The 25,637-nt window shown below is 43.7% G+C and overlaps 1 protein-coding gene across 2 annotated transcripts in view; it reads right to left on the reverse strand.

Annotated features, from left to right (window-relative positions):
- The window catches only part of SUGP1 (SURP and G-patch domain containing 1), a 91,611-nt gene extending 67,062 nt beyond the window's left edge, over positions 1-24,549 (reverse strand). For both annotated transcript variants that reach the window (XM_075825494.1, XM_075825493.1), the window contains exons 1-2: positions 24,464-24,549; positions 2,653-2,818 (exon numbers count right to left, since the gene is read on the reverse strand). In XM_075825494.1, the coding sequence (XP_075681609.1) occupies positions 2,653-2,818; positions 24,464-24,533 (236 nt within the window). In that variant the 5' untranslated portion in view covers positions 24,534-24,549. The remainder of the gene's footprint in view (positions 1-2,652; positions 2,819-24,463) is intronic.
- Positions 24,550-25,637: the final 1,088 nt, after the last annotated feature.

Raw genomic sequence — 25,637 nt, forward strand, 5'->3', positions numbered from 1 at the left:
TGGGTACGACAATACCCTACATGTGGCTGTTATCAGCTGCCTGGGCATACGGCAGGGCTCAGAAGGGAAAGATGAGGGGGGTAAGCTGTGCGGAGTGCATCAGGGTAAATTAAAAATCAAGGGATGTATGATACATTTTAAAACAATCTTTTATACAGAGCCCTGGTTTTTCGGGACACGTGTCACATTGGTATATTGTGTTCTTCCTTATCCCCCTCTTATAGCAGACTCTGCACCTCTTTTGACTCTTTCCCTTTCCACCGGTTTGGGGACCTTCTCCTGGAAAGTGTTGCCCTGGTACGATGCGTGTGGCCTCGCTTCCAGAAGTACTGGGTGCCCCCCCTTCCTGGTCCCTAAAGATTAGATCTTGAAATTCCAGGAAAGTTCCCCTCTGGCCTGCACATCGACGTAGCACATACGCATTGTACAAAGCCATCTGTATGATGTGCCCGGCCAGCTTCTTATGCCACACCGCATGGCGCTGTAGGGCTTCAGGACTTGATTTGACAAGTCCATCCCTCCCATGTACCTATTGTAGTCCAGGATGCAGTCTGGTTTGGGGGTGGCCTTTCCTTCATATATCCTAAACATGTAGGTATACCCTGATGCACTCTCGCACAGCTTATACATCTTCACGCCATACCTTGCCCTCTTACCCGGCAGGTACTCTCGGAATTGAACCCTCCCTTTAAAATGTACCAGGGACTCATCAATAGAAAAACACTTCTCGGGGGTGTATGCTTGGGAAAACCGGGCACTGGAACGGTCTAATAGGGGTCTCCGTTTATACAAACGGTCAAAACTGGGGTCATCTCGGAGTGGGCACGGCTCATTATCAGTATAATGTAAGAAGCGAAGTATTGCCTCATTTATTTATTTTTTTAGGTTCCAGTTCATTTCTGAATTTGCTTTGAGGGGCCCATATATTAGAAACCCCTATCAAACACCCCATTTTAGAAACTAGACCCCTCAAAGTATTCACAACAGCATTTAGAAAGTTTATGAACCCTTTAGGTGTTTCACAGAAATTTAGAGCAAAGTAGAGGTGAAATTTACTCTTTTTATACCATTTTTTTTATAACACAAAAGGATTTATCAGAGAAACACAAATTAATACTTATTGCCCAGATTCTGCAGTTTAGAGAAATATCCCACATGTTGCCCTCAGGCGGTAATGGACTGAAGCACCGGCCTCCGAAGCAAAGGAGCACCTAGTGGATTTTGAGCCCTCTTTTTTATTAGGCACCATGTCCGGTTTGAAGAGGTCTTGTGGTGCCAAAACATTGGAAACCCCCCAAAAGTGACCCCAATTTGGAAACTAGACCCCTTGAGGAATCCATTGTAGTTTTCTTGGGGTGCATGCGGCTTTTTGATCAGTTTTTATTCCATTTTTAGGTGGCGTGGTGACTAATAAACAGCAATTCTACTATTGTTTTTGTATACTTTTTTTTTTACAGCGTTCACCGTGCGCTATAAATGATATATTAACTTTATTCTGCGGGGCGATACGATCACGGCGATACCAGATGTTTATAGGTTTTTTTTATGTCTTATGGCGTTTGCACAATAAAATACGTTTTGTAAACAATCATTCACTTTTTGTGTTACCTTATTCTAAGAGCCAGAACGTTTTTATTTTTCAATCAATAAAGCCGTGCGAGGACTTATTTTTTGCGTAACGAACTGTATTTTCCATCAGTACCATTTTTAGGTACATGCGACTTTTTGATCTCTTTTTATTCCATTTTTTGGGAGGTGAAGTGACCAAACAATTGTGATTGTGGTACGGTTTATTAATATTTTTTTTTACGGCGTTCACCGTGCGGGATAAATAACAAAATAATTTTGTAGTTCAGGCCGTTACGGACGCGGCGATACCAATTATGTATAGTTTATTTGTTTGTTTATATATTTTTATTAATAATAAAGGACTGATAAGGGAAAAAGTGGGACTTTTACTTTTATTACTTTTAAAACTTTTATTTTCTTATTTTTACACATCTTTTTTTAACTTTTTTTTTACTTTATTACTTTGTCCCACTAGGGGACTTGAGGGCAGGAGGCCCTGATCGCTATTCTAATACCCTGCACTACATGCGTAGTGCAGTGTATTAGAACTGTCAGCTACTCACTGACAGCAAGCATAGTGGGTCCTGACGTTGTCAGGACCCACTAGGCTTCCGTCTATGGCATAGCCGGACGCCATTGTTTGGTGTCCGGTTGCCATAGTCACCATCGCCGGCCGCTATCGCGTAGCAGGCCGGCGATGGCAGCTTAACCCCTAAAAAGCCGCGATCTCTATAGAACGCGGCTTTTAAGGGGTTAATCAGCGGGGACACAGCGATCGGTCCCCGCTGTAGGAGCTGTGACAGCTGCTGAACAAGACAGCAGCGTCACAGCTCCTGTATGTGACGGGAGGACGGCCGAAACGGCCGTTACTCCCGTGACGTACTATTACGGCATGGAGCGCGAACGATACAGCTGCCATGACGTAATAGTACGTCAAGGAGCGGGAAGGGGTTAATCATATGAAAATAATAAGAAGACATTAACTTACTAAATAACAAAATAAAATTTAGATTAGCAAGTGTCAATATTCTAAAACTAAATTGCTAGCAAAGAAAAACATTTTGAGCGTCGAATACAACTTACTCTGTCCTTTGAACTGGGATGTTCTGTTGAGACTGCTTGGCTTGTTGCTGTGCTTTGGCCTCAATCTCTCTTTTCTTCTTCTCAATAAGTTCCTCTTGGTACTGAATATATGTACTTGTTTTTGCAGGTTTTGGAGGGGTAGATGCAAACCTCCTGCCACCTATACCTGAAGTTAAAAGACATGTGTATATATACTAAATCTGGCATTAATCTGGCATACATATATGCATTGCAATGGTAAAATGCACAACATGCCCTCAAACCCAGGGCCACACCGTCCATGAGGGGAGATGAGCTTCTTGCCTTAGGCAGCGGCCTGCTGCCTCTCTGAGGGGGGTGGCGGCGCCACTGAATCCAGCTGCTGCCACCCCCCTCCTGCACTATAATTGTACCAGCATCTATAGGACGTAGATACAATTACATGCACAAGTGCTGTGATGCCCTGAATGACTTGCCCTGTCAATCAGCGCCTTTCAACAAAAATCACACCGCTTGCACCATTCAGCCCCAGCATACCTGCTCAGATGAGAGGAGCAGGAACGGGATCAGGTGAGTATGTAAAGTTGCTGTTTTTTTTCTGAAAAGTGTGTGAGTGGCATTATCTACAGGGGCTCTTAACTACAGGGGGCACTATCTACACGTGGGGCTCTATCTACAGGGAGGCTCTATCTACAGGGAGGCTCTATCTACAGGGAGGCTCTATCTACAGGGAGGCTCTATCTACAGGGAGGCTCTATCTACAGGGGACACAGTGTATGGTGCGATTATAACCAGGGACACAGTGTATGGGGCTATTATATTTAGGGGCATAGTGTGTGGCACCATGAGTTGGTCATCATTTATAGGTGCAGAAATTTTTGAAAAGTTAGTAGCTGAGCGGCAAACTGCAAAAATGGGCTGTGGCCGGAAGAAATCATCATAGAGGTCTGGACCGGATTAAGAAAAGAGAAAAAGAACAACTAGAATCTGAGAAGACGTCACCTGTGAGCCATTTAATGTAAATGTTTATTCTGGCTCTGATCAGCACTGTAGTCACTGTATGATCTGCAGTGAGATGATGGGTGCTATGATTTTTTTTGTGAAACCGCAACTCCCAGCATATCCTTACAATTGTTCAGGCCATGCTGGGAGCTGTAGTTTTACGCCGTATAAACCTTTAAGGCAGGGGTTGCTCTAAATTGAGCTGTATTTGTGCTGGTGCTGTATTTGCGTACCGCGCTTGGTTCTAGTACTGTATTTATGTACTGAGCTTGGTTATAGTGCTGTATATATGTAGAGAGCTTGGTTCTAGTAATGTATGTACTGAGCTTGGTTCTGGAGCTGTATTTATGTACTGAGCTCAGTTCTGGAGCTGTATTTAAATAGAATAAAAAGTGATTAAAAAGTCGTAAGTACACCAAAATGGTACCAATAAAAACTACAGCTCGTCCCGTAAAAAAAAACAGCCCTCATACCACTACGACTCTTAAAAAAGAAAGTAAGTTAAGACCCATAAGTCGGCAACGAACAAATATGCAGTTGTGCAGGCCCGAGGGGAACATTTCTTCTGTTTCAAGAGGCGATTTATCAAGGCCCTAATACTAGGGAACCAGGAAAAGAAGGACTCAAACTTATCTACTGGAAGCGAGTGTGCCCGTATTATACCAGGACAACCCTTACCCAGCAAAATTTCCCAAACTGCAAATGTGCGGTGTGTGTACCAAAAGGGGAATTAGAAAGGACATCATTTATCAGTGCGACACTAGCCTGTGCAGAAAGGATTGCTTCACAGCGTAACACACATCTATGGATTATTTTATTATATTGTTTATTTACCACATTATTATACCACCTTAGGCCTCATGCACACGACCGTAAAAACTCCCGTTATTACGGGTCGTAATTACGACCCGTAATAACGGGCTCATAGACTTCTATTGGCCACGGGTACCTTCCCGTTTTCTTACGGGAAGGTGCCCGTGCCGTTAAAAAAGATAGAACATGTCCTATTTCAGGCCGTAATAACGGCACGGACAGTCCATAGAAGTCTATGGAGCTCCCGTAATGACGGGTGGCTACATGTGTGCACCCGTCATTACGGCAGCGTTGCTAAGCGACGTCAGTAAATAGTCACTGTACAGGGAGCTGAAAGAGTTAACTGATCGGCAGTAACTCTTTCAGCACCCTGGACAGTGACTACCGATCAGAATAAAGAGCAACCTGTAAAAAATAAAAATAAAAGACGTTCATACTTACCGAGAACTTCCTGCTTCCTCCAGTCCGGTCTCCCGGCCGTTGCCTTGGTGACGCGTCCCTCTCGACATCCGGCCCGACGTCCTGGCCGTCCCTGGATGACGTTTCAGCCCATGTGACCGCTGCAGCCAATCACAGGCTGCAGCGGTCACATGGACTGCCGCGTCATCCAGGGATGTCGGGCTGGATGTGAAGAGAGGGACGCGTCACCAAGACAACTGCCGGGTAAGTATGAATTTCTTTAACTTTTATTACAGAAAGGGCTGTCCCTTCTCTCTATCCTGCACTGATAGAAAGAAGGGGCTGCCGATTAGTGCAGTGCTATTTTGCCGCCAAAAACGTGCCCGTAAATACGGGTGGAATACGGGTGACACCGGACCCATATTTACGGGCACGGGTCCGTAAATACTGGTGCAAAACGGGTCGAATACGTGTGACACCGACCCGTATTTACGGGTGGGAAAAAAAAATATGGTCGTGTGCATGAGGCCTTACTATGCCCCTGATGTACTCTGTACAGCTTACATATGTGCCCACATTATAAAACTGAAATACCAGTAAAACTCCAAACAAAACTACTACCAAGTAAAACCCACGCTCCAAAAGCCAAATGGCGTTGCCTCCCTTCTGAGCCCTACAATGTGCCCAAACAGCAGTTTACTTCCACATGTATGGCATCGCCATACCCGGGAGAGCCCTTTTTACAAACTTTGGGGGGGGGGGGGTGTCTCCAGTGGCACAACATATTTGCCAATGAAATGGCACATCTGGGGAAAAATTAAAGAGGCTCTGTCACCAGATTTTGCAACCGCTATCTCCTATTAAAGCAGATCGGCGCTGCAATGTAGATAAGAGTAACATTATTTTTATTTTTTTTTTTAAACAAGCATTTTTGGCCAAGTTATGACCATTTTTATATTTATGCAAATGAGGCTTTCTAAAGTACAACTGGGCGTGTTTAAAGTTAAAGTACAACTGGGCGTGTATTGTGTATGTACATCTGGGCGTTTTTACTTCTTTTACTAGCTGGGCGTTGTGAATAGAAGTGTATGATGCTGACGAATCAGCATCATCCACTTCTCTTCGTTACAACCCAGCTTCTGGCAGTGCACAGACACACAGCGTGTTCTCGAGAGATCACGCTGTGACGTCACTTCCTGCCCCAGGTCCTGCATCGTGTCGGACGAGCGAGGACACATCGGCACCAGAGGCTACATTTGATTCTACAGCAGCATCGGCGTTTGCAGGTAAGTCGATGTAGCTACTTACCTGCAAACGCTGATGCTGCTGTAGAATCAAATGTAGCCTCTGGTGCCGATGTGTCCTCGCTCGTCCGACACGATGCAGGACCTGGGGCAGGAAGTGACGTCACAGCGTGATCTCTCGAGAACACGCTGTGTGTCTGTGCACTGCCAGAAGCTGGGCGTTGTGAAGAGAAGTGGATGATGCTGATTCGTCAGCATCATACACTCCTAGTCACAACGCCCAGCTAGTAAAAGAAGTAAAAACGTCCAGATGTACATACACAATACACGCCCAGTTGTACTTTAGAAAGCCTCATTTGCATAAATATAAAAATGGTCATAACTTGGCCAAAAATGCTCGTTTAAAAAAAAAAAAAAACGTTACTCTTATCTACATTGCAGCGCCGATCTGCTGCAATAGGAGATAGGAGTTGCAAAATCTGGTGACAGAGCCTCTTTAAAATGTTTACTTTGTAGAATCCGCAGCGCAATCATTTATAGAAAAGACCTGTGGGGTCACTAAACCCCTTAAAAAACACCTTGTAGGGTGTTTCCAAAATCGGGCCACTTCCTTTATTATTTCAGCTCAGTCCTGCAATTGTGAACCAATACTTTGTAAGTTGCCAAATTACGCATGGTGCTCTTTCACTCCTGAGCCCTGTTGAATGTCCAGGCAAAAGATTAGGGCCACATGTAGGGTGTTTCTAAAACATTTTCGCTCTGCAACATTGAGTGTACATTAATTTCTAGAAAACAACTGCAGGGTTAACATGCTCACTACACCCCTAGGTGAATACCTTGAGGGGTGTAGTTTCCAAAATAGTAATTTCTCGGGGGTTTCCACTGTTTTGGTCCCACAGGGGCTTTGCAAATGCCATATACTGCACAGAAACCAATCGAGCATTTTTTTGGGTGTTTCCACTGATTTTGTCATTACAAGACCTCTTAAACCCTGACAAGGTGCCTAAAATATAATCTAATAAAAAGAAGGCCCCAAAATCCACTAGGTGCTCCTTTGCTTGGGGGGCCGATGCTTCAGTCCATTAGCACACTAGGGCCACATGTGGGATATTTCTAAAAACTGCAGAATCTGGGCAATAAATATTGAGTTGCGTTTCTCTGCTAAAACCTTCTGTGGTACAGAAAAAATGGATTAAAAATGAATTTCTGCAACAAAAAAAATGAAATTTGTAAATTTCACCTCTACTTTTCTTTAAATATGGTGAAAAGTTTAAAAGTCTAAAGGGTTAAGAAACGTTCTAAATGCTGTTTTAAATACTTTGGAGGGATGTCGCTTTTAAAATGGGGTGATTTATGGGGGTTTGCATTGTATGGGCCTCTCAAAGTCACTTCACATCTGAACTGGCCCCTGTAAAAATAGGCTTTTGACATTTTCTTGAAAACGTGAAAAATTTCTGCTAAAGTTCTAAGCCTTGTAACGTCCTAGAAATAATGCCAATCTAAAGTATACATATGGGAAATGTTAACTAGCAACTAGGGATGTCACGATACCAGAATTTGGACTTCGATACCGATACTTCGTTTAGTATTGCGATTTCGATACCAATTTCGATACTTTTGCCAACAGTAATAATAAAAAAAAATCTTCAGTTTTCTGATGTGAGGCGCGACGTGTGATGAATTTTGAACGCGCCACACATTAATAGTAATTAATCCCATCCTGTTTCTCAGTCATAATGGGTTAATGTGTGAGGTACATGATGGGGTTAATTACTATTAATGTGAGGAACATGGAGGTTAAATTCATCGCACCTCACATCAATAAGTGATAGAAAGCAGTGTTTATTTCATTTTTTTACAGTGTACATATCATAAATGATGCAAAAAAATTGTTGTGCGGGTTATTACGGCCGCGCCAATACCGAATATGTGAATATTTTATGTATCGAGACTTATTTTAATGTTTATTGTAAAAAAGGTGTATGTGTATTTTTTTTAAAATTTAACAATACTTTGTTTTTACTTTATTTTTAAACTTTAATGTACTGACATATATCAGATATGTGCCAGTACATTAACCTGTGGACGTATAATACACAGGCAGTTGTTAGGACATACTTGGGTATGTCCTAACAACAGGAAATATGGGAAGACAGAACTGGGGTCCGTCAATAGACCCTGGGCTGTCTGCCCATATATGGTATGGCCCTCGATCGCGTTCCCTGTGACGCAATCCAGGGGCATCCCCCCTGCTCATTTTCTCCTGAATTCTGCAGTCCGCTGTGATCGCAGCATTCAGGGGAATAACGGCGGAGATGAGAGGTTTCTCTGATCTCCGCCGTTATAGAGCGGGGCTGCGGCTGTGTAATACAGCCATTGCCCCGCTCCTGACAGGAAATGCACGCGCGGTCAGCATGAGGTGATGCGGCCGGCGCTGCACTAATGAGCGGCAGTTCAGGCACTGAGGACAGAACATGGGGGTGTTTTGTAGCGCGCCCGCCATGTTCTGTCTTCAGTGCCGCCGCTCATTAGTGCAGCGCTGGCCGCATCGCATCATCCTGACCCCGCGAACTTATCATGACTCAGGAGCGGGGCTGTGGCTGAATTACACAGCCGCAGCCGCGCTCTCATACATTCATGTGTTACTATACTGAGCTGTGCGGCTGCGCAGCTCAGTATCGAAATACAGGAAATAGCGGTATCGAACCGTTTAGAGATGCACAGTATCGAAACGGTATCGAAGTTTCGATGCACCGTGCATCCCTACTAGCAACTATTCATTTTCACGCCCACTTCTAATATATTCTATGAAACATGTGGGGTCAAAATGATCCCTACACCCCTAGATGAATTCCTTGTTAACCCCTTCCCTCTTTAGCCACTTTTGACCTTCCTGACCAAGCCTCATTTTTCAAATCTGACATGTGTCACTTTATGTGGTAATAACTCCGGAATGCTTTCACCTATCCAAGCGATTCTGAGATTGTTTTCTCGTGACACATTGGACTTTAAGTTACTGGCAAAATTTGCTCGATATGTTCAGTATTTAATTGTGAAAAACACCAAAATTTAGCGAAAAATTGCAAAAGTTAGCATTTTTCTCAATTTCAATGTATCTGCTTGTAAGACAGGCAGTTTTACCACACAAAATTGTTGCTAATTAACATCCCCCATATGTCTACTTTAGATTGGCATCGTTTTTTGAAGAGCCTTTTATTTTTCTATGACGTTACAAGGCTTAGAACTTTAGCAGCAATTTCTCACATTTTCAAGAAAATTTCAAAAGGCCATTTTTACAGGGGCCAGTTAAGTTGTGAAGTGGCTTTGAGGGCCTTATATATTAGAAACCCCAAAAAAGTCACCCCATTTTAAAAACTTCACCCCTCAAAGTATTCAAAACAGCATTTAGAAAATGTCTTAACCCTTTACACATGTCACAGGAATTAAAGCAAAGTAGAGGTGAAATTTACAAATTTCATATATTTTTGCAGAAATAAATTTTTTGTACAATTTTTTTTATAACACAGAAGGTTTTACCAGAGAAATGCAACTCAATATTTGTTGCCCAGTTTCTGCAGTTTTAGGAAATATCCCACATGTGGCCGTAGCGTGCTACTGGACTGAAGCACCGGCCTCAGAAGCAAAGGAACACCTAGTGGATTTTGGGGCCTTATTTTTGTTAGAATAAATTTTAGGCACCATGTCAGGTTTGAAGGGCTCTTGCGGTGCCAAAACAGTCAAAATCCCTCAAAAGTGACCCCATCTGGGAAACAAAACACCTCAAGGAAATTATCTAGGGGTACAGTGAGCATTTTCACCGCACAGGTTTTTTACAGAAATTATTGGAAGTAGGCCGTGAAAATTAAAATCAACATTTCTTCAAAGAAAATGTAGGTTTAGCGATTTTTTTTCTCATTTCCACAAGGACTAAAGGAGAAAAAGCACCGTAAAATTTGTAAAGCAATTTCTCCCGAGTAAAACAATACCCCACATGTGGTAATAAACGGTTGTTTGGAGACACGGCAGGGCTGAGAAGGGAAAGAGCGCTATTTGGCTTTTGGAGCTCAAGTTTAGCAGGAATGGTTTGCAGAGGCCATGTCACATTTACAAAGCCCCTGAGGGGACAAAACAGTGGAAAGCCCCCACAAGTGACCCCATTTTGGAAACTACACCGATTGAGGAAATTATCTAGGGGTATAGTGAGCGTTTTGACCAAACAGATTTTTTGCATAAATTATTGGAAATAGGCCCTGAAAATGACAATCTAAATTTTTTCAAAGAAAATGTAGGTTTAGCTAATTTTTTTCTCATTTCCACAAGGACTGAAGGAGAAAAAGCACCACAAAATTTGTAAAGCAATTTCTCCCGAGTAAAACAATGCCCCACATGTGGCAATAAACGGCTGTTTGAAGACACGGCGTGGCTTAGATGGGAAAGAGCGCCATTTGGCTTTTGGAGATCACATTAAGCAGGAATGGTTTGCGGAGGCCATGTCACATTTGCAAAGCCCCTGAGGGGAAAAAACAATGAAAACTCCCAAAAAGTGACACCATTTAGGAAACTACACCTCTTGAGGAATTCATCTAGCGGCGTAGTGAGCATTTTGACGCCACAGATGTTTCATAGAATTTATTAGAATTGGGCAGTGAAAATAAAAACAATCCTTTTTCTTCAATAAGACGTAGCTTTAGCGCAAATTTTTTCATTTTCGCAACAAATAAAGGAAAAAAAAGAACCCCAACATTTGTAAAGCAATTTCTACCGAGTACGGCAACACCCCATATGTGGTCATAAACTGCTGTTTGGGCACACGGCAGGGCTCAGAAGGGAAGGACCGCCATTTGGAGTGCAGATGTTGCTGGATTGGTTTCTGGGCGCCTGTGGGCCCAAAACAGTGGAAACCCCCCAGAAGTGACCCAATTTTGGAAGCTACACCCCTCAATGCATTTACCTAGGGGTGTAGTGAGCATGTTAACCCTGCAGGTGTTTTGTAGAAATTAGTGTGAACTCGATGTTGCAGAGTGAAAATGGGATTTTTTCCACAGATATGTGGACAATATGTGGTGCCCGGCTTGTGCCACCATAACAAGACAGCTCTCTAATTATTATGCTGGGTTTCCTGGTTTTAGAAACACCCTACATGTGGCCCTAATCTCTTGCCTGGACAGTCGACCAGGCTCAGGAGTAAACGCGTACCATGTAAAATTGAGGCCTAATTTGGCGATTTACAAAGTATTGGTTCACAACTGCAGAGGCTCAGATGTGAAATAATAAAAATAAACCCCTGGGAAGTGACCCCATTATGGAAACTGCACCCCTCAAGGCATTTATTAAGGGGTGTAGTGAGCATTTTCACCCCACAGGTCTTTTCCATAAATGAATGCGCTGTGGATGGTGCAAATTAAAAATTTATATTTTTCCCTAGATATGCCATTCAGTGGCAAATATGTCGTGCCCAGCTTATGCCACTGGAGACACACACCCCAAAAATTGCTAAAAGGGTTCTCCCGGGTATGACGGTGCCATATATGTGGAAGGAAACTGCTGTTTGGGCACGCTGTAGGGTTCAGATGGGAGGAAATGCCATTTGGCTTTTGGAGCGTGGATTTTGCTTGGTAGTAGTTTTGTTTGGAATCTTACTGGTGTTTCCGTTTATAAAGTAGGGCATATGTAAGCCGGGCGGAGTATATAAGGGGCATAGTCAGGTGGTATAATAATGGGGTAAAAAAAAACAATAAAATAATCCATAGATGTGTGTTACGCTGTGAAGCAATCCTTACTGCACAGGCCGGTGTCGCACTGATATATGGCGTCCTTTATTATCCCCCTTTTGATCCACACTCCGCGCCTTTGTAGTTTGGGGAATTTTGCTAGGAAGTGTTGTCCTGGTATAATACGGGCACCGTCGCTTCCAGCGGATATGTTTGGGCCCTCCCTTTTCCTGGTTCCCTAATTTTAGGTCCTTCATAAATCGCCTCTTCAAACAGATATATATTTTTTTATTTCCTGACTTATTGGAGCCATAACTAATTTTATTTTTCATAGACGTAGCGGTATGAGGGCTGGTTTGTTGCGGGACGAGCTGTAGTTATTATTGGTACCATTTTGGGGTACATGCAACTTTTTGATCAGCTTTTATCCTATTTTTTGGGATGCCAGGTAAACAAAAAAACGCAATTCTGGCACAGTTTTTTTCGTTTTTTTTTATACAGCGTTCACCACACATTATAAACTACATGTTAACTTTATTCTGCGGGTCAGTACGATTCCGGCGATACCAAATTTATAGCACTTTTTTATGTTTTACGACTTTTTGCACAATAAAATTACTTTTGTAAAAAGAATGTATTTTTTCTGTCGCCAAGTTGTGAGAACCATAACTTTTTAATTTTTTTGTCGACGGAGGTGTATGAGGGCTTGTTTTTTGCGGGACGAGCTATAGTTTTTATAGGTACCATTTTTGGATACGTGCGACTTTTTGATCACTTTTTATTCTAACATTTGTAGGGCAAAGTGACTAAAAAACAGAAACTCTGGTAACGTTTTTTACGTTTTTTTTACGCTGTTCACCGCGTGCAATAAATAATATAATATTTTGATACCTCAGGTCGTTACGGTCGCGGCGATACCAAATACATATGGTTTATTATTATTTTTCAATAATAAAGGACTTGATAAGAGTAAAATGGGGATTGTGTTTTATTTCATTACTTGAAACTTTTATTGTTTTCAAACTTTTATTATTTGCACTTTTTTTTACACTTTTTTCACACTTTTTCTCAAGTCCCACTAGGGGACTTGAAGGTCCAACGGTCAGATTTTTTTTTTCCTAATACATTGCACTACCTATGTAGTGCAATGTATTAGATCTGTCAGTCATTCACTGACAGCAAGCCGATTAGGCTTCGCCTCCCGGCGGGGCCTAAATCGGCTTCCGTAATGGCAGAGCAGGAGACCATTGTGTCTCCTGTTGCCATAACAGCAGTCGCCAGTCCTGATTGCCTGTCAGGGCTGGCGATCTGCTAGTAACCGCTACGATGCAGCAATCGCTTTCGAGCTAGCTCCGGTTCCTGCCGTTACAGGTGGATGTCAGCTGTACAGTACAGCTAACTTCCACCGCTGATGACGCCGGATCAGCTCCTGACCCGGCGCCATCTTGCCGGCAGCTACGGAAGCCGATCAGGCTCCGCCGCCGGGCGGATCTTGACCGGCTTCGGTGCTAGGCAGACCGGGAGGCCAGTATTAGGCCTCCGGTTGCCATTGCAGCCACCGGAACGCTGGCAATTTCATTACTGGGGTTCCGATGAGCTGCAAACACCTTAAGTGCAGCGATCGCGTTTGAGCGCTGCACTTAAGGGGGTTAATGGCGGGGATCGAAGCTAATTTTGGTCCCCGCCGTTACAGCCGGATGTCATCTGTAAGATACAGCTGAGATCCGGTGATGATGGCACCGGCTCAGCTTCTGAGCCGGTCCCAAACATTCGGCGTACATGTACGGCAAGATGCGGGAAGTCAATGCTTTCCATGACGTACATGTACGGCAAATGTCGGGAAGGGGTTAAAGTAGTTTCCAAAATGGGGTATTTTTTGGTATGTTTCCTTTGTTTTGCACCACAAGACCTCTTTAAACCTAACATGGTGCCTAAAATATTATCCGATAAAAAAAGAATAAAAAAAAAAATATATATAAATATTGAGTTGTGTTGCTCTGGTAAAACCTTCTGTGTTACAGAAAAAAAAATAGATTAAAATGCAATTTCTGCAAAAATAAATGAAACGTGTAAATTTAACCTCCACTTTGCTATATTTCCTGTAAAAAGCCTAAAGGGTTAAGAAACTTTCTAATTGCTGTTTTTAATACTTTGAGGGGTGGCGTTTTTAAAATGGGGTGATTTATGGGGGAGTTCTAATGTATGGGCCCCTCAAAACCACTTCAGAACTGAAATGGTCCCTAAAAAAATAGGCTCTTGAAATGTTCTTGAAAATGTGAGAAATAAGCCTTGTAATGTTCTAGAAAATGTAAAAGGATGTACAAAAAGGAATGCCCACATAAAGTAGACATATGGGAAATGTTAATTAGTAACTATTATGTGTGGTATAACTGCCTGTCTCACAAGCAGATACATTTAAATTTATAAAAGTGCTAATTTTTGAATTTTTTGTTGCAAAATTGTGATATTTTTCACAATTAAATACTAAAAGAGTTTTTTGCAGGCGGAAATTCTGCCTCAAAATTCTGTTTGGAAGTCTGAGGCCGATTTTCGCAGCGTTTTTCGCCCGCGGCCATTGAGTGCCACGGGCATAAAACGCAGCGAAATACACTTTCTCTACCTCCCATTGATATCAATGGGAGGTCAGAGGTGTAAACGCTCGAAGATAGGGCATGTCCCTTCTTTCTCCCGCGAGGCGGTTTTACCGCTCGTGGGAAAAAGACACCTCCGCCTCCCATTAAAATCAATGGGAGGCATTTTCGGGCCGTTTTTGACGAGTTCTGCGGCGCGGTTTCCGCGTCAAAAAACTCTGCATGAACATAGCCTTAATTTGGAGCTTCTTTTAATTTGGAGCTTCTTTTGAGGCTTCTTTTCAGGCGTTTTTCATAGTTTTCAATGAAAAATCAGCTCCAAAAAACACCTCAAGAAGTGACATGCACGTCTTTTTACGGAGCGTCTTTTTACGCTCCGTTTTTTTAAAACAGCGGCGTAAAAAGACACCCCCATATGAACTAAATGCTGTTTTTCCCATTGATTTCAATGGGCATATGTTTGTAGGCGTTCAGCTTCCGTTTTTCGAGATGTTTTTCGAGGCGTAAACGCCCCGAAATACGCCTGAAAGCACTGCGCGTGAACATACCCTTACAGGGAAACCAAATATATACATATTTTATTGTTTTTGTGAAATTTGTTTAATAAAAACAAATGTGCTTATTCTATTTTTTATTTACGTTATTGTAATGACGGGGGTAGGGAAACAGACAAGTGAGCCCTAATCTACCCGCCACTCAGTCCCTGCCTACTTGCAACGACCCGCCCTAGGCGACGGGGTACAACTGGGCAACGGTCCCTACGCTCAATAAGTGCACGACAGACAAACAGACAAGGGTACACAGAAGCTGAGGGAAATGGGGCAGTTGCCCACGGCAACACCGTGAGCAACAAGAGTGGTGAACGAGCAGAGTTAAACCAGGAGTGTACGAGGTACCAAACGCAGAGCAGGAGAGTAGTGAACAAGCCGAGTCAAACCAGGAGTGTATGAAGTACCAAACGCAGAGCAGGAGAGTAGTCAGCAAGCCGGGGTCTATATGAAGCAGGGTCAAATAGTTCAAGAAGCTGCAGCAGGGCCAGGAAACCAAACGAGAAGAATCACAAGCAAGGAGGAACAGGAAAGGCAGGTATAAATAGACAAAGGGCAGGAGCTAGCTCCGTCTGGCCAGGCTGCGATCGGCTCTCCCACTCCTAAGCCTGCCATCCTGAGTGGTGGAAGATGTAGTCAGTCTCACAGACATAGAAGCAGGTGCAGACTGATTACCTATGGGCGTAGTGTAGACACAGAAGCTGTGCCTGGCAGATCCTTTACAGTGATGTTTATTTGAAAAAACATTTTTAGTCCCACTAGGGAACTTTAACGCCTCATGCGCACGACCGTGTGTGCCGTCCGAGTCCCGTCAGTGATCCCAGGAAAGATAGAACATGTCCCATCTTTCCTCGGATCGGAAATGCGGACCATTTTTCACGGACCAGATTCACCCACTAAAATGAATGAGTCTGTGAAGATACTCGGATGCCGTCAAAAACGGCCCGAGTGGCACAACGGTCGTGTGCATGAGGCATTAGGGTATGTGCACACGATGAGAGGCTTTTACGTCTGAAAAGACAGACTGTTTTCAGGAGAAAACAGCTGCCTCGTTTCAGACGTAAAAGCTCCTCCTCGCATTATGCGAGGCGTCTGTGACGCTCGTAAATCTTGAGCTGCTCTTCATTGAGTTCAATGAAGAACGGCTCAAATTACGTTGCAAAGAAGTGCCCTGCACTTCTTTGCCGAGGCAGTCAATTTACACGTCGTCGTTTGACAGCTGTCAAACGACGACGCGTAAATGACAGGTCGTCGGCACAGTACGTCGTCAAACCCATTCAAATGAATGGGCAGATGTTTGCCGACGTATTGTAGCCCTATTTTCAGGCGTAAATCGAGGCATAATACGCCTCGTTTACGCCTGAAAATAGGTCGTGTGAACCCAGCCTTACTTTTTGATCTTTTGTTTTTAACTGTAATACGTTGCATTTGGAAAGTCTTCAGACCCTTTACATTTTTTCACATTTTGTTATGTTGAGGGCTTGTGCTACAAAAAGTTTTCCCCATCATTCTGCACTCAATACCCCATAATGACAAAGTGAAAACAGAATGTTAGTAATCTTTGCTAATTTATAGAAAATGAAAAACTAAAATATTGCATTGACATAAGTATTCAGACCCTTTACTCAGTACTTAGTTGAAGCTCCTTTGGCGGTGATAACAGCCTCCAGTCTTCTTGGGTATGAGGCCACGTTTGCACACCTGGAACTGGGGATTTTAGGCAATTCTTCTCTGCAGAACATCTCAAGCTCCGTCAGGTTGGATGGGGACCGTCGATGGACAGCCATTTTTCAGGTCTCTCCACTTATGTTTGATTGGGTTCAAGTCAGGGCTCTGGCTGGGCCACTCAAGGACATTCACAAAGTTGCTCCTAAACCACTCCTGTGTTGTCTTGGCTGTGTGCTCAGGGTCATTGTCTCGTTGGAAGGTGAACCTTTGGTCCAGTCTGAGGTCCAGAGCACTCTGGATCAGGTTTTCATTAAGAATATCTCTGTACTTTGCTCCATTCATCTTTCCCTCAACCCTGACCAGTCTCCATGTCCCAGCCGCTGAAAAACACCCCCACAGCATGATGCTGCCACCACCATGCTTCACTGTAGGGATGGTATTGGGCAGGTGATGAGCAGTGCCTGGTTTCCTCCAGACACGATGCTTAGAATTGAGGCCAAATAGTTCAATCTTGGCTTCATCAGACCACAGAACCTTGTTTCTCATCATCTGAGAGTCCTTTAGGTGCTTTTTTGCAAAAAAAAAGAAAAAAGGAGAGGAGAGGCTTCTTTCTGGCCACTCTGCAATAAAGTCCAGATTGGTGGAGTGCTGCAGTGATGGTTGTCCTTCTTGAAGTTTCTCCCATCTGCACACAGGATCTTTGGAGCTCAGCCATACATTTTTTATATCAATTTGCTTTTAGTGTTTTATTTTAAAAAATGTATTTATTTGTGTGTTTGTGTTTTACAATTTTTTATTTTTTCACTTTTTCTTGTCCATGGGGGCTGCCATTTTTTTTTCCATCTCTGTATGTGTCGATTAACGACACATACAGACATGGAATACGGCACATACAGTCCCATAGTGAATGCGAACGGGGCCCGTTCCATCCACTATGCTGTACGCCGTCTGTGCGCATGCGCCGCTCCCACACAGTCCAAATTGACCTGTGCGACGTCCGGCGCCATTTTCTTGTGGACCGGAAGTCGCGGCCGGACAGTAAGATTACTACTTCCGGTCGCGGCTTCCGGACTTGTGCACTTGGAGCGGAGGTAGCAGATGAAGCGGATGGATCGGAGGGAGCGGCGGCGGCAGGAGCAGGTAAGTTAGGTCTGTGTATGTACCTGTTTTACTGTGTGTTTACTAGTGTATGTAAACCTACTACACTGTGTTAGCTCAAAAAATGGCGACACACAGTGTAGGAGTTTTGACCGTTCAATCCCCTCCTTTCTCCCGGCACTAGCCAGGATAAAGGAGGGGGGATTCTGAGAGCTCACTAGAGCGAGGGAGTTTTCTCAAATTTTGCAGCATAAAGCAATGTGGTTGCTTTACCACATGCCAATGCTGCAATTTTGGGAATTGCTCCATCTAGTGACCAGCGCTGAGAAATGTTATAAATTAGAATCTAATTTATAATATTTCCTGACTCGTGAAAAAATTAAAAAAATTAGAACAATGTTTAATCACCTATACACTAACTGTTTAATTTTAAAAAAAAATTTTTTTCCTAGCAACACAGTACCTTTAAGGGCCTTTTCCGGCTGGTACAGCGAGCGCCGATCAACAAGACATCGTTGATCGGTGCTCATTTGCTCCTGTCACACGGAGCTATGTATGGGGACGAGCAGTCGTTACTCAGATTGCTCGTCACCATACATTATTATTATCATCATCATGTCGGCAGCGTGTCTCTGTTTAGACAGGGAGATGTGCTGCCGACAACGATAACATTTCACTTTTTTAAAACTATACGATCAGCAGATGATCCAGCGTTTGCTCGTTCTTCTGCTGATCGTTGCCCTGTTTACACAGGGCAATTATCAGGAACGAGCGTTCTATGAACGCTTGTTTGCCAGATAATCACACAGGGCCTTTAGTTTGTTGGGGCAGCCAGCTCTAGGAACATTCGGAGCAGCAGAATTTTTTTTGTACCCTTCTCCAGATTTGTGCCTCCACACAATCCTGTCTCTGAGCTCTACAGGCAGTTCTTTCCTCCTCATAGCTTGGTTTTTGCTCTGATATGCGTTGTTACCTGTGAGACCTTATATAGACAGGGGTGTGTCTTTCCAAATCATGTCCAATCAAATGAATTTACCGCACGTGGACTGCAATCAAGGTGTAGAAACATTTCAAAGATGATCTAGAGAAATGAGAGGCCCCCAGAGCTAAATTTCAAGTGTCATAGTAAAGGGTAGGGTTGTCACGATACCAGAATTTGGACTTCGATACCGATACTTTGTGTAGTATTACGATTTTCGATACCAAAACGATACTTTACCAACAGTAATAAAAAAAAAAAAAAATAAAGTTCTTCCATATTCTGGTGTGAGGCGCATGGTGTGATGAATTTTGAATGTGCCTCACATTAATAGTAATTAACCCCATCATGTTTCTCAGCCATAATGGACATCAATGGACCCTGGGCTGTCTGCCCATATATGGTATGTCCCTCAATCACGTCACAGGTATTTCCTGTGACGCGATCCAAGGGGCATCCCCCCTTCTCATTTTCCCCTAAATAATGCAGTCAGCATTGATCGCAGCATTCAGGGGAATAGTGGCGGAGATGAGAGATTTCTATGATCTCCACCGTTAGAGTGGGGATGCAGCTGTGTAATACAGCCATTGCCCCGCTCCTGACAAGTGCTTGCGTGGTCCGCATGAGGTGATGCGGCCGGCGCTGCACTAATGAGCTAGTCTAATTACGGCCATGTTCTGCGGACCAGGAGAATCCTAAGGCTGGGTTCACACGACCATGTTACGTCCGTAAAGTACGGAACGTATTTCGGCCGGAAGACCCTGACCGAACACACTGCAGGGGGCCGGGCTCCTAGCATCATAGTGATGTACGACGCTAGGAGTCCCTGCCTCTGCGTGGAACTACTGTCCCGTACTGTAATCATGATTACAGTACGGGACAGTTGTCCTGCAGCGAGGCAGGGACTCCTAGCGTCGTACATCACTATAATGCTAGGAGCCCGGCCCACTGCAGTGTGTTCGGTCCGGGTCTTCCGGCCGAAATACGTTGCGTACATTACGGACGTAACATGGTCGTGTGAACCCAGCCATAGACATTTATGGGCTAGCTACAGGATATGCTAGAAGTATCTGATAGGCAGGAGTTCCCCCAATAGCAATTCAGACAGGCAGCCTTCAGACGAAGTCTAGTCTATGGCAGTTACAGAAATAGTCAAACAAGCTACCTCGTCTGGCAGAACAGGGGTTCCCTGAACGCCCATGAATATGCCATAAATGTCAGAGGGGAAAACTTCTTCATGTTCAGACATGAACAATACATGTGGATGGGATTTTCAAAACCGCACAAAGTAGAGAAAAAACCTGCACAGAAATACAGCATGGTCGAGGCCTCATGCACACGACCGTAGTGGCGTGCACGGGCCGTGACTCGCGGCTCGGACAGCCGCGGAGTGTTACCCGCGGCTGCACATTTATTTCAAAGAGCCTTAGGTCCATGCACTCAAACTTATTTTTGCAGACGCAATTTCCACGGTTCGTGCATTGCCCAGGAGCCTGGACCGCAAAATGATAGGCCATGTCTTATTACGGCCGCATTTTGCAGTCCAGGCTCGTTGAAATTAATGCACACGGCAATGTGCACGGCCCGTGATTTCCGGGCGGCCACGGGTGACACTCCACGGCGGTCCGAGCCGCAAATCACGGCTCGTGCACACCACTACGGTCGTGTGCATGAGGCCTTACAGAAATGCTGTAGATTCTCACTGCAGATTTCACCCTTTGCGACACAAGATGAAATCTGTGGCAAATCCTCCACTGTAAGGCTATGTGCACACGCAAACTCAAAAATGTCTGAAAATACCCTTTTCAAGGGAAAACAGCTCCTGATTTTCAGACTATTTTAATCAAACTCGCGTTTTTCACAGCATTTTTCTACGTCCGTTTTTGGAGCTGTTTTTCTATAGAGTCAATGAAAAACGGCTCAAGAAGTGACATGCACTTCTTTCTTGCGGGTGTTTTTTTACGCAACCGTTTTTTTTTAAACGGCCGCGTAAACAAAAAGCCCCGTCGTTTTTTCCAATTTAAATCAATAGGCAGATGTTTGGAGGCGTTCTGCTTCCTAAAAAGTCTGCTACGTGTGAACTTGGGGTATGTACACACAGCCCATTTTCAGCAGTTTTTCGGGCCGTAAACGCCCCAAAAAACTGCTAAAAATATGGAGGCTGAACGCCTCTAAACATCTGCCCATTGATTTCAAATGGGAAAAACGGCATTCCGTTCCCACGGGGCGTTTTTTTATGCAATAGTTTGTAAAAACCGCAGGTAAAAAAAAAACGCCCTGTAAAAAAAGAAGTGCATGTCACTTCTTGAGTCGTTTTTGATTGCCTCAATAGAAAAACAGCTGCAAAAACGTCCATAAAACACGGCTGAAAGTCAGAGGCTGTTTTCGCTTGAATACAGCTCCAGATTTTACGGCCGTTTTTACTTTGCCTTGTGAACATACCCTAAACCTGAAGGGTCAGACATTAACCTACAAGGTAGCTACCTGGAGAAGGGCTATTTTGAATATTTAGCACCAAAAATATGATTGATCTTGTCAGAATACATTCAGTTGCCGCTATTTTTTTTTGCCATCTACACCAATAAATCACAGCAAAATGCAGTTGTTTTGCCTTGATTTCTGCAATAAAAAGCAACATGACCACTATGTCTGTACATACCCTCAAGGGAAAGAAAGAAAATGTTAACCATTGGTTTATTTTGGCTCACTCTTATGGAATCCAACCCCATTACGAACATTTAACTCTTTAAAAACCACCCACCGTCGTATGACAGTAGGCGGTGCAGGTGCTTCGTCTACAGCGATGCCAAAAGGAGGATGAGCACTCCTGTGAGCGCTCATCCTCTCAGCAGGAGCTGTAACTTACAGCTCCTGATCTTAGAGAAGCCTGCATAATCAAAGGGATCTCCCCTTTGCTCTGGTCATCGGTATCCCGGTGACGTGATCAAAGACCAGGGAATCCCTGTGGACCTAGAAAGGACCCCAGGGCTGTCTGTTCAGTTTGCCTGCTGTTAGGGCACACTATGTGCTGCCCTAACAGAAGCCTGTGTCATAGTGACACAGTGTAATGTATTAGCATACAGGAGTATGCTAATACATAAGTAAAAAATAAAGTTGTACGGAAAGTTATCCCTTAAAAGGGTTTTCCAGCTTCAGACAACCGATTACCTATCCACCGAATAGGTCATTAGTACATGATATGTGGGGGTCCGACGCCTCCGTGCAACGGACGTACATTTCGGAAGCAGTTGGCTCCGGCCACGGAATAGTGGCCAAGCTGCAGTACTGCAGCTCTGCTCCTATTCAAGTGAATGGGAGCAGTCCTGCAGTACGGCCGCTATGCTAACTGCTTCCGGGCTCCGTACATAGCATTATGTGCTACAACATCCGGTGCCCGAAGGGCAAGAGAGCGGCTTATCGGTGCGGGGTCCTGGTGTCGGACCCGCACCAATGACATATCCGGTGGATAGGTCATCGGTTGTCAGAAGGTGGACACCCCTTTAATGGGATTAATAAAAAACTAAGTTACAAAAAGAAATACATTTAACAAAAAATGTCCCCAAAAAAAAGTGTCGTCATTTGCCATAAAATATATTTTATTGCCCCTACATTACATAAAAACAAAAAACCTACACATATTAGGTATCTACACGACCGTAATAACCTGAAGAATTAACGTAACCGGTTTAGTGTGAAATGTGAACAGGATAAAAAATAAACAAGAAAAACCATGCTGAGTCGCTTTTTCCTATATTCACTCCATAAAGATTACTTTTTTCTACCCCCAAACTGTGGGAAAAATCATGCTATTTCTCCCTCATAAAACAAGGCCTCAGACAGCCACGTCAATGAAAAAAAACAAAAACTATATGGCTGCTGAAATGCAGGGGGGGCAAAAACGGAAATATTTAGCTGGTCATAAGGCCTTTTCAGGCCCGGTCATTAAGCGGTTAAAGGCTATGTACACCGTAGAAATAGTTTGTTTTTTCAACAAAAACGTTCATCAGTGTGTTTGCTGCAAATTTCTAAATACTTATCAAAAATTATTTTTACAAAGCAGATACAGCTGCTTTGTGTCCTGTATACAGAGAAGCTGTATCTAGCGCTGAGACCTAAATCCGTCGTGTGTACTTAGATCTTAACGATAACAGGTGGATTGTACGTGTCAGACACACAGGACCCGCTGACCTGAATGATTCAGTTCTTAGCAGAAGATACAACTGCTCTGTATTCAGGGCACAAAGCAGCTGTACCTCAAAAAGCAAAAATAATTTTTAATAAAAAGTATTTAGGAAGTTGCACTAAACACACTGATTGTGGTGGGTGTGGGTGTGTGTGTGTGTGTGTGTGTGTGTGTGTGTGTGTGTGTGTGTATAAAGCCTTTACATGCATAGAAGACATTACGGTCATTTTCTCAGCATGTGTGGTTAAAAGGGTTATTCCCTGTCCACAAGCCCTATCAGAGCATATAGACATCATAGAGGGGGGGGGGGGGGGTCTCTTGATCAGGACATACCTCTATTAAAAGGGGGATGTCCAGGTTCCGGGCGGTTTTTAATACTGATGACTTCTCCACAGGATAGGTCATCAGTATATACTTGGTGGGGATCCAACACCTGGACCCCGCACCGATCTGCTGCTCTGGCACTCACAGGCAGCCAGGAGCTTTGCAGGAGTCGGTGCCGGAAGCAGAAGGCTCCGGTCACTGTATAGAAGCCATGCTGGAGCTCTGTTCCTATTCAAGTGAATAAGAGCAGGGCTGAGGTAACCCAATTCAGCCGCTATACAGTGACCGGAGCCTTCTGCTTCCAGCACCAACCCTTGCATAGGCTCACAGGCAGCCGGAACAGCGGATCGGAGCGGGGTCTTAGTGTATACGTCAAGAAAAGCGAACCCATAGGCTCCCATGTTGAAAAAAAAAAAAAAACACAGAATAAAAAAATTCAGAGATCTAGTTGCCTACTACGCTATTCCATACTGCAAAAAAAAAAATGTATGTTGATTATACCTTTCCCGAAACAAGCTGAAAGGCCACACTTCTGGCCTCTGTTGGGCTAATGGAACCCTATGGACATACATCGGGAGCCTTTCTGGCGTACACGCTAAACATCACAAACGCGATGTCAACAAGGCCTAAATGGGTCTGTCAGTATCAGTTCGAAAAAAAAACGGATCTGGCATAGCAGTCATGGCTATATTATAATTGGAAGCCGCGAGGCGGACTATTATATGGTTTCTGCAACATCACCTGACCAACTATAATAGCTCATTGCTGGTGGCTTTAGCAGCCACTCACATGAGCCACCATCCTTTCATAGAAGTTGGATGCTGAGGAGCAACTGTCAACCATAAGAAGAGTTCACCTAATGGTGCCAAGCAGTAACAGGGGTCCCAGCAGCAGCTCCTCTCTGGATCAGCTACAGTGTGAAAGGAGGGGTCTACACTGGTCACCCCCTTTAAGCCCTTTCATGGACAATAATCAAAGCCAACGCTTGCAAGAGGCTATGAATGTTAGAGGGATAATTACTACCAACACTCAGCAGGAATACAAGCGTGTAACGTGATAGTATATACATACTATCTATAGGGAATAGCCACATACACAAAGTCACCTCAGCAGACCCTACAATAACGCCCCTATGGTGTATGTGGCGAATTGTAAACGCGGGAACCAGCGGCCCTGAGACGTTACACAGCCACTCATCATGAGCAAGAGCCGCAGACACAAGTGCGTCGCCCTCGTATTACGTTTATATATGCCTTTCCAAGCTCAGCATACCTGCAGACTTCCTGCTCTCCATCTTGCTCGCTCTCTCTTGCCAATGCCGGCTCCTCCCACAATAGCACATAACCTTTCAACAAGCAGAACTCTTTCCGGAGCAGGGTACGCCGGGAATTGTAGTCTTTGCGGGAAGATTTATTTATTTGTTAAAATATTGGTTTTGTGCATAATTGGTTGCTCGAAAAAGAAATTAAAGTTTTGGTTTTGTTGTTGTTGTTGTTGTGCTTTATATATATATATATATATATATATATATATATATATTTAGCGAATGTATTTCACAGGAACATAGTACTGTTTTTTATTAAACCATTGAGGGCCTTCTATTAAAGACTATGGTAGTCAAAAGTTATAGAAGTTGCTCATAGCAACGAATCAGATTGTGGCTTTTTATTTTTACAGTGCAGGTTATAAAATGAAAGAAGTAAGCTGATTGGTTGCCATGGATAACCCTTACCACTTTTTACCTAACTTCCAGCGCTGTGGTTTTCCGAAATTAAGTAAATTAAAAAAGAACATATAAATTCCTTGAACTGCTTCTGTAGAAAACCGTGCTTGCGCTATTACATTAGAACTTGTTGTTATTCTTTAAAACAGCAGAACACCATATTTGTCACTGTTTTGCTGTAGTGTAAAAAAATATTTAAAAATGAAGTAAGTTAATAATGTGCAGTTACCAAACAAGACATGAGCTTTTCACAAATTACTTTCACGAAAATATCTACAGCAATTCCATTACGTATGGACAAGCAAATATACTTCTACACTTCAGTTTTTGAGCTGCGTTAGGGTATGTTCACACACACTAATTACGGACGTAATTCGGGCGTTTTTGCCCCGAATTACGTCCGAAAAATGCGGCATGAAAGCGTTGACAAACATCTGCCCATTGAAAGCAATGGGCGGACGTTTGTCTGTTCACACGAGGCGTATATTTACGCGCCGCTGTCAAATGACGGCGCGTAAATAGACGCCCACATCAAAGAAGTGACCTGTCACTTCTTGGGGCGTAATTGGAGCCGTTATTCATTGACTCCATGGAAAAACAGCTCCAATTACGTCCGTAATGGACGCAGCGAAAGACGCCTGCACATGCCATTACGGCTGAAATTACGGTGCTGTTTTCTCTTGAAAACAGCACCGTAATTTCAGCCGTAACAGACGCTGCTGT

Source organism: Rhinoderma darwinii, chromosome 1, assembly GCF_050947455.1.
Source record: "Rhinoderma darwinii isolate aRhiDar2 chromosome 1, aRhiDar2.hap1, whole genome shotgun sequence".
In the NCBI taxonomy this organism is placed as follows: domain Eukaryota; kingdom Metazoa; phylum Chordata; class Amphibia; order Anura; family Rhinodermatidae; genus Rhinoderma; species Rhinoderma darwinii.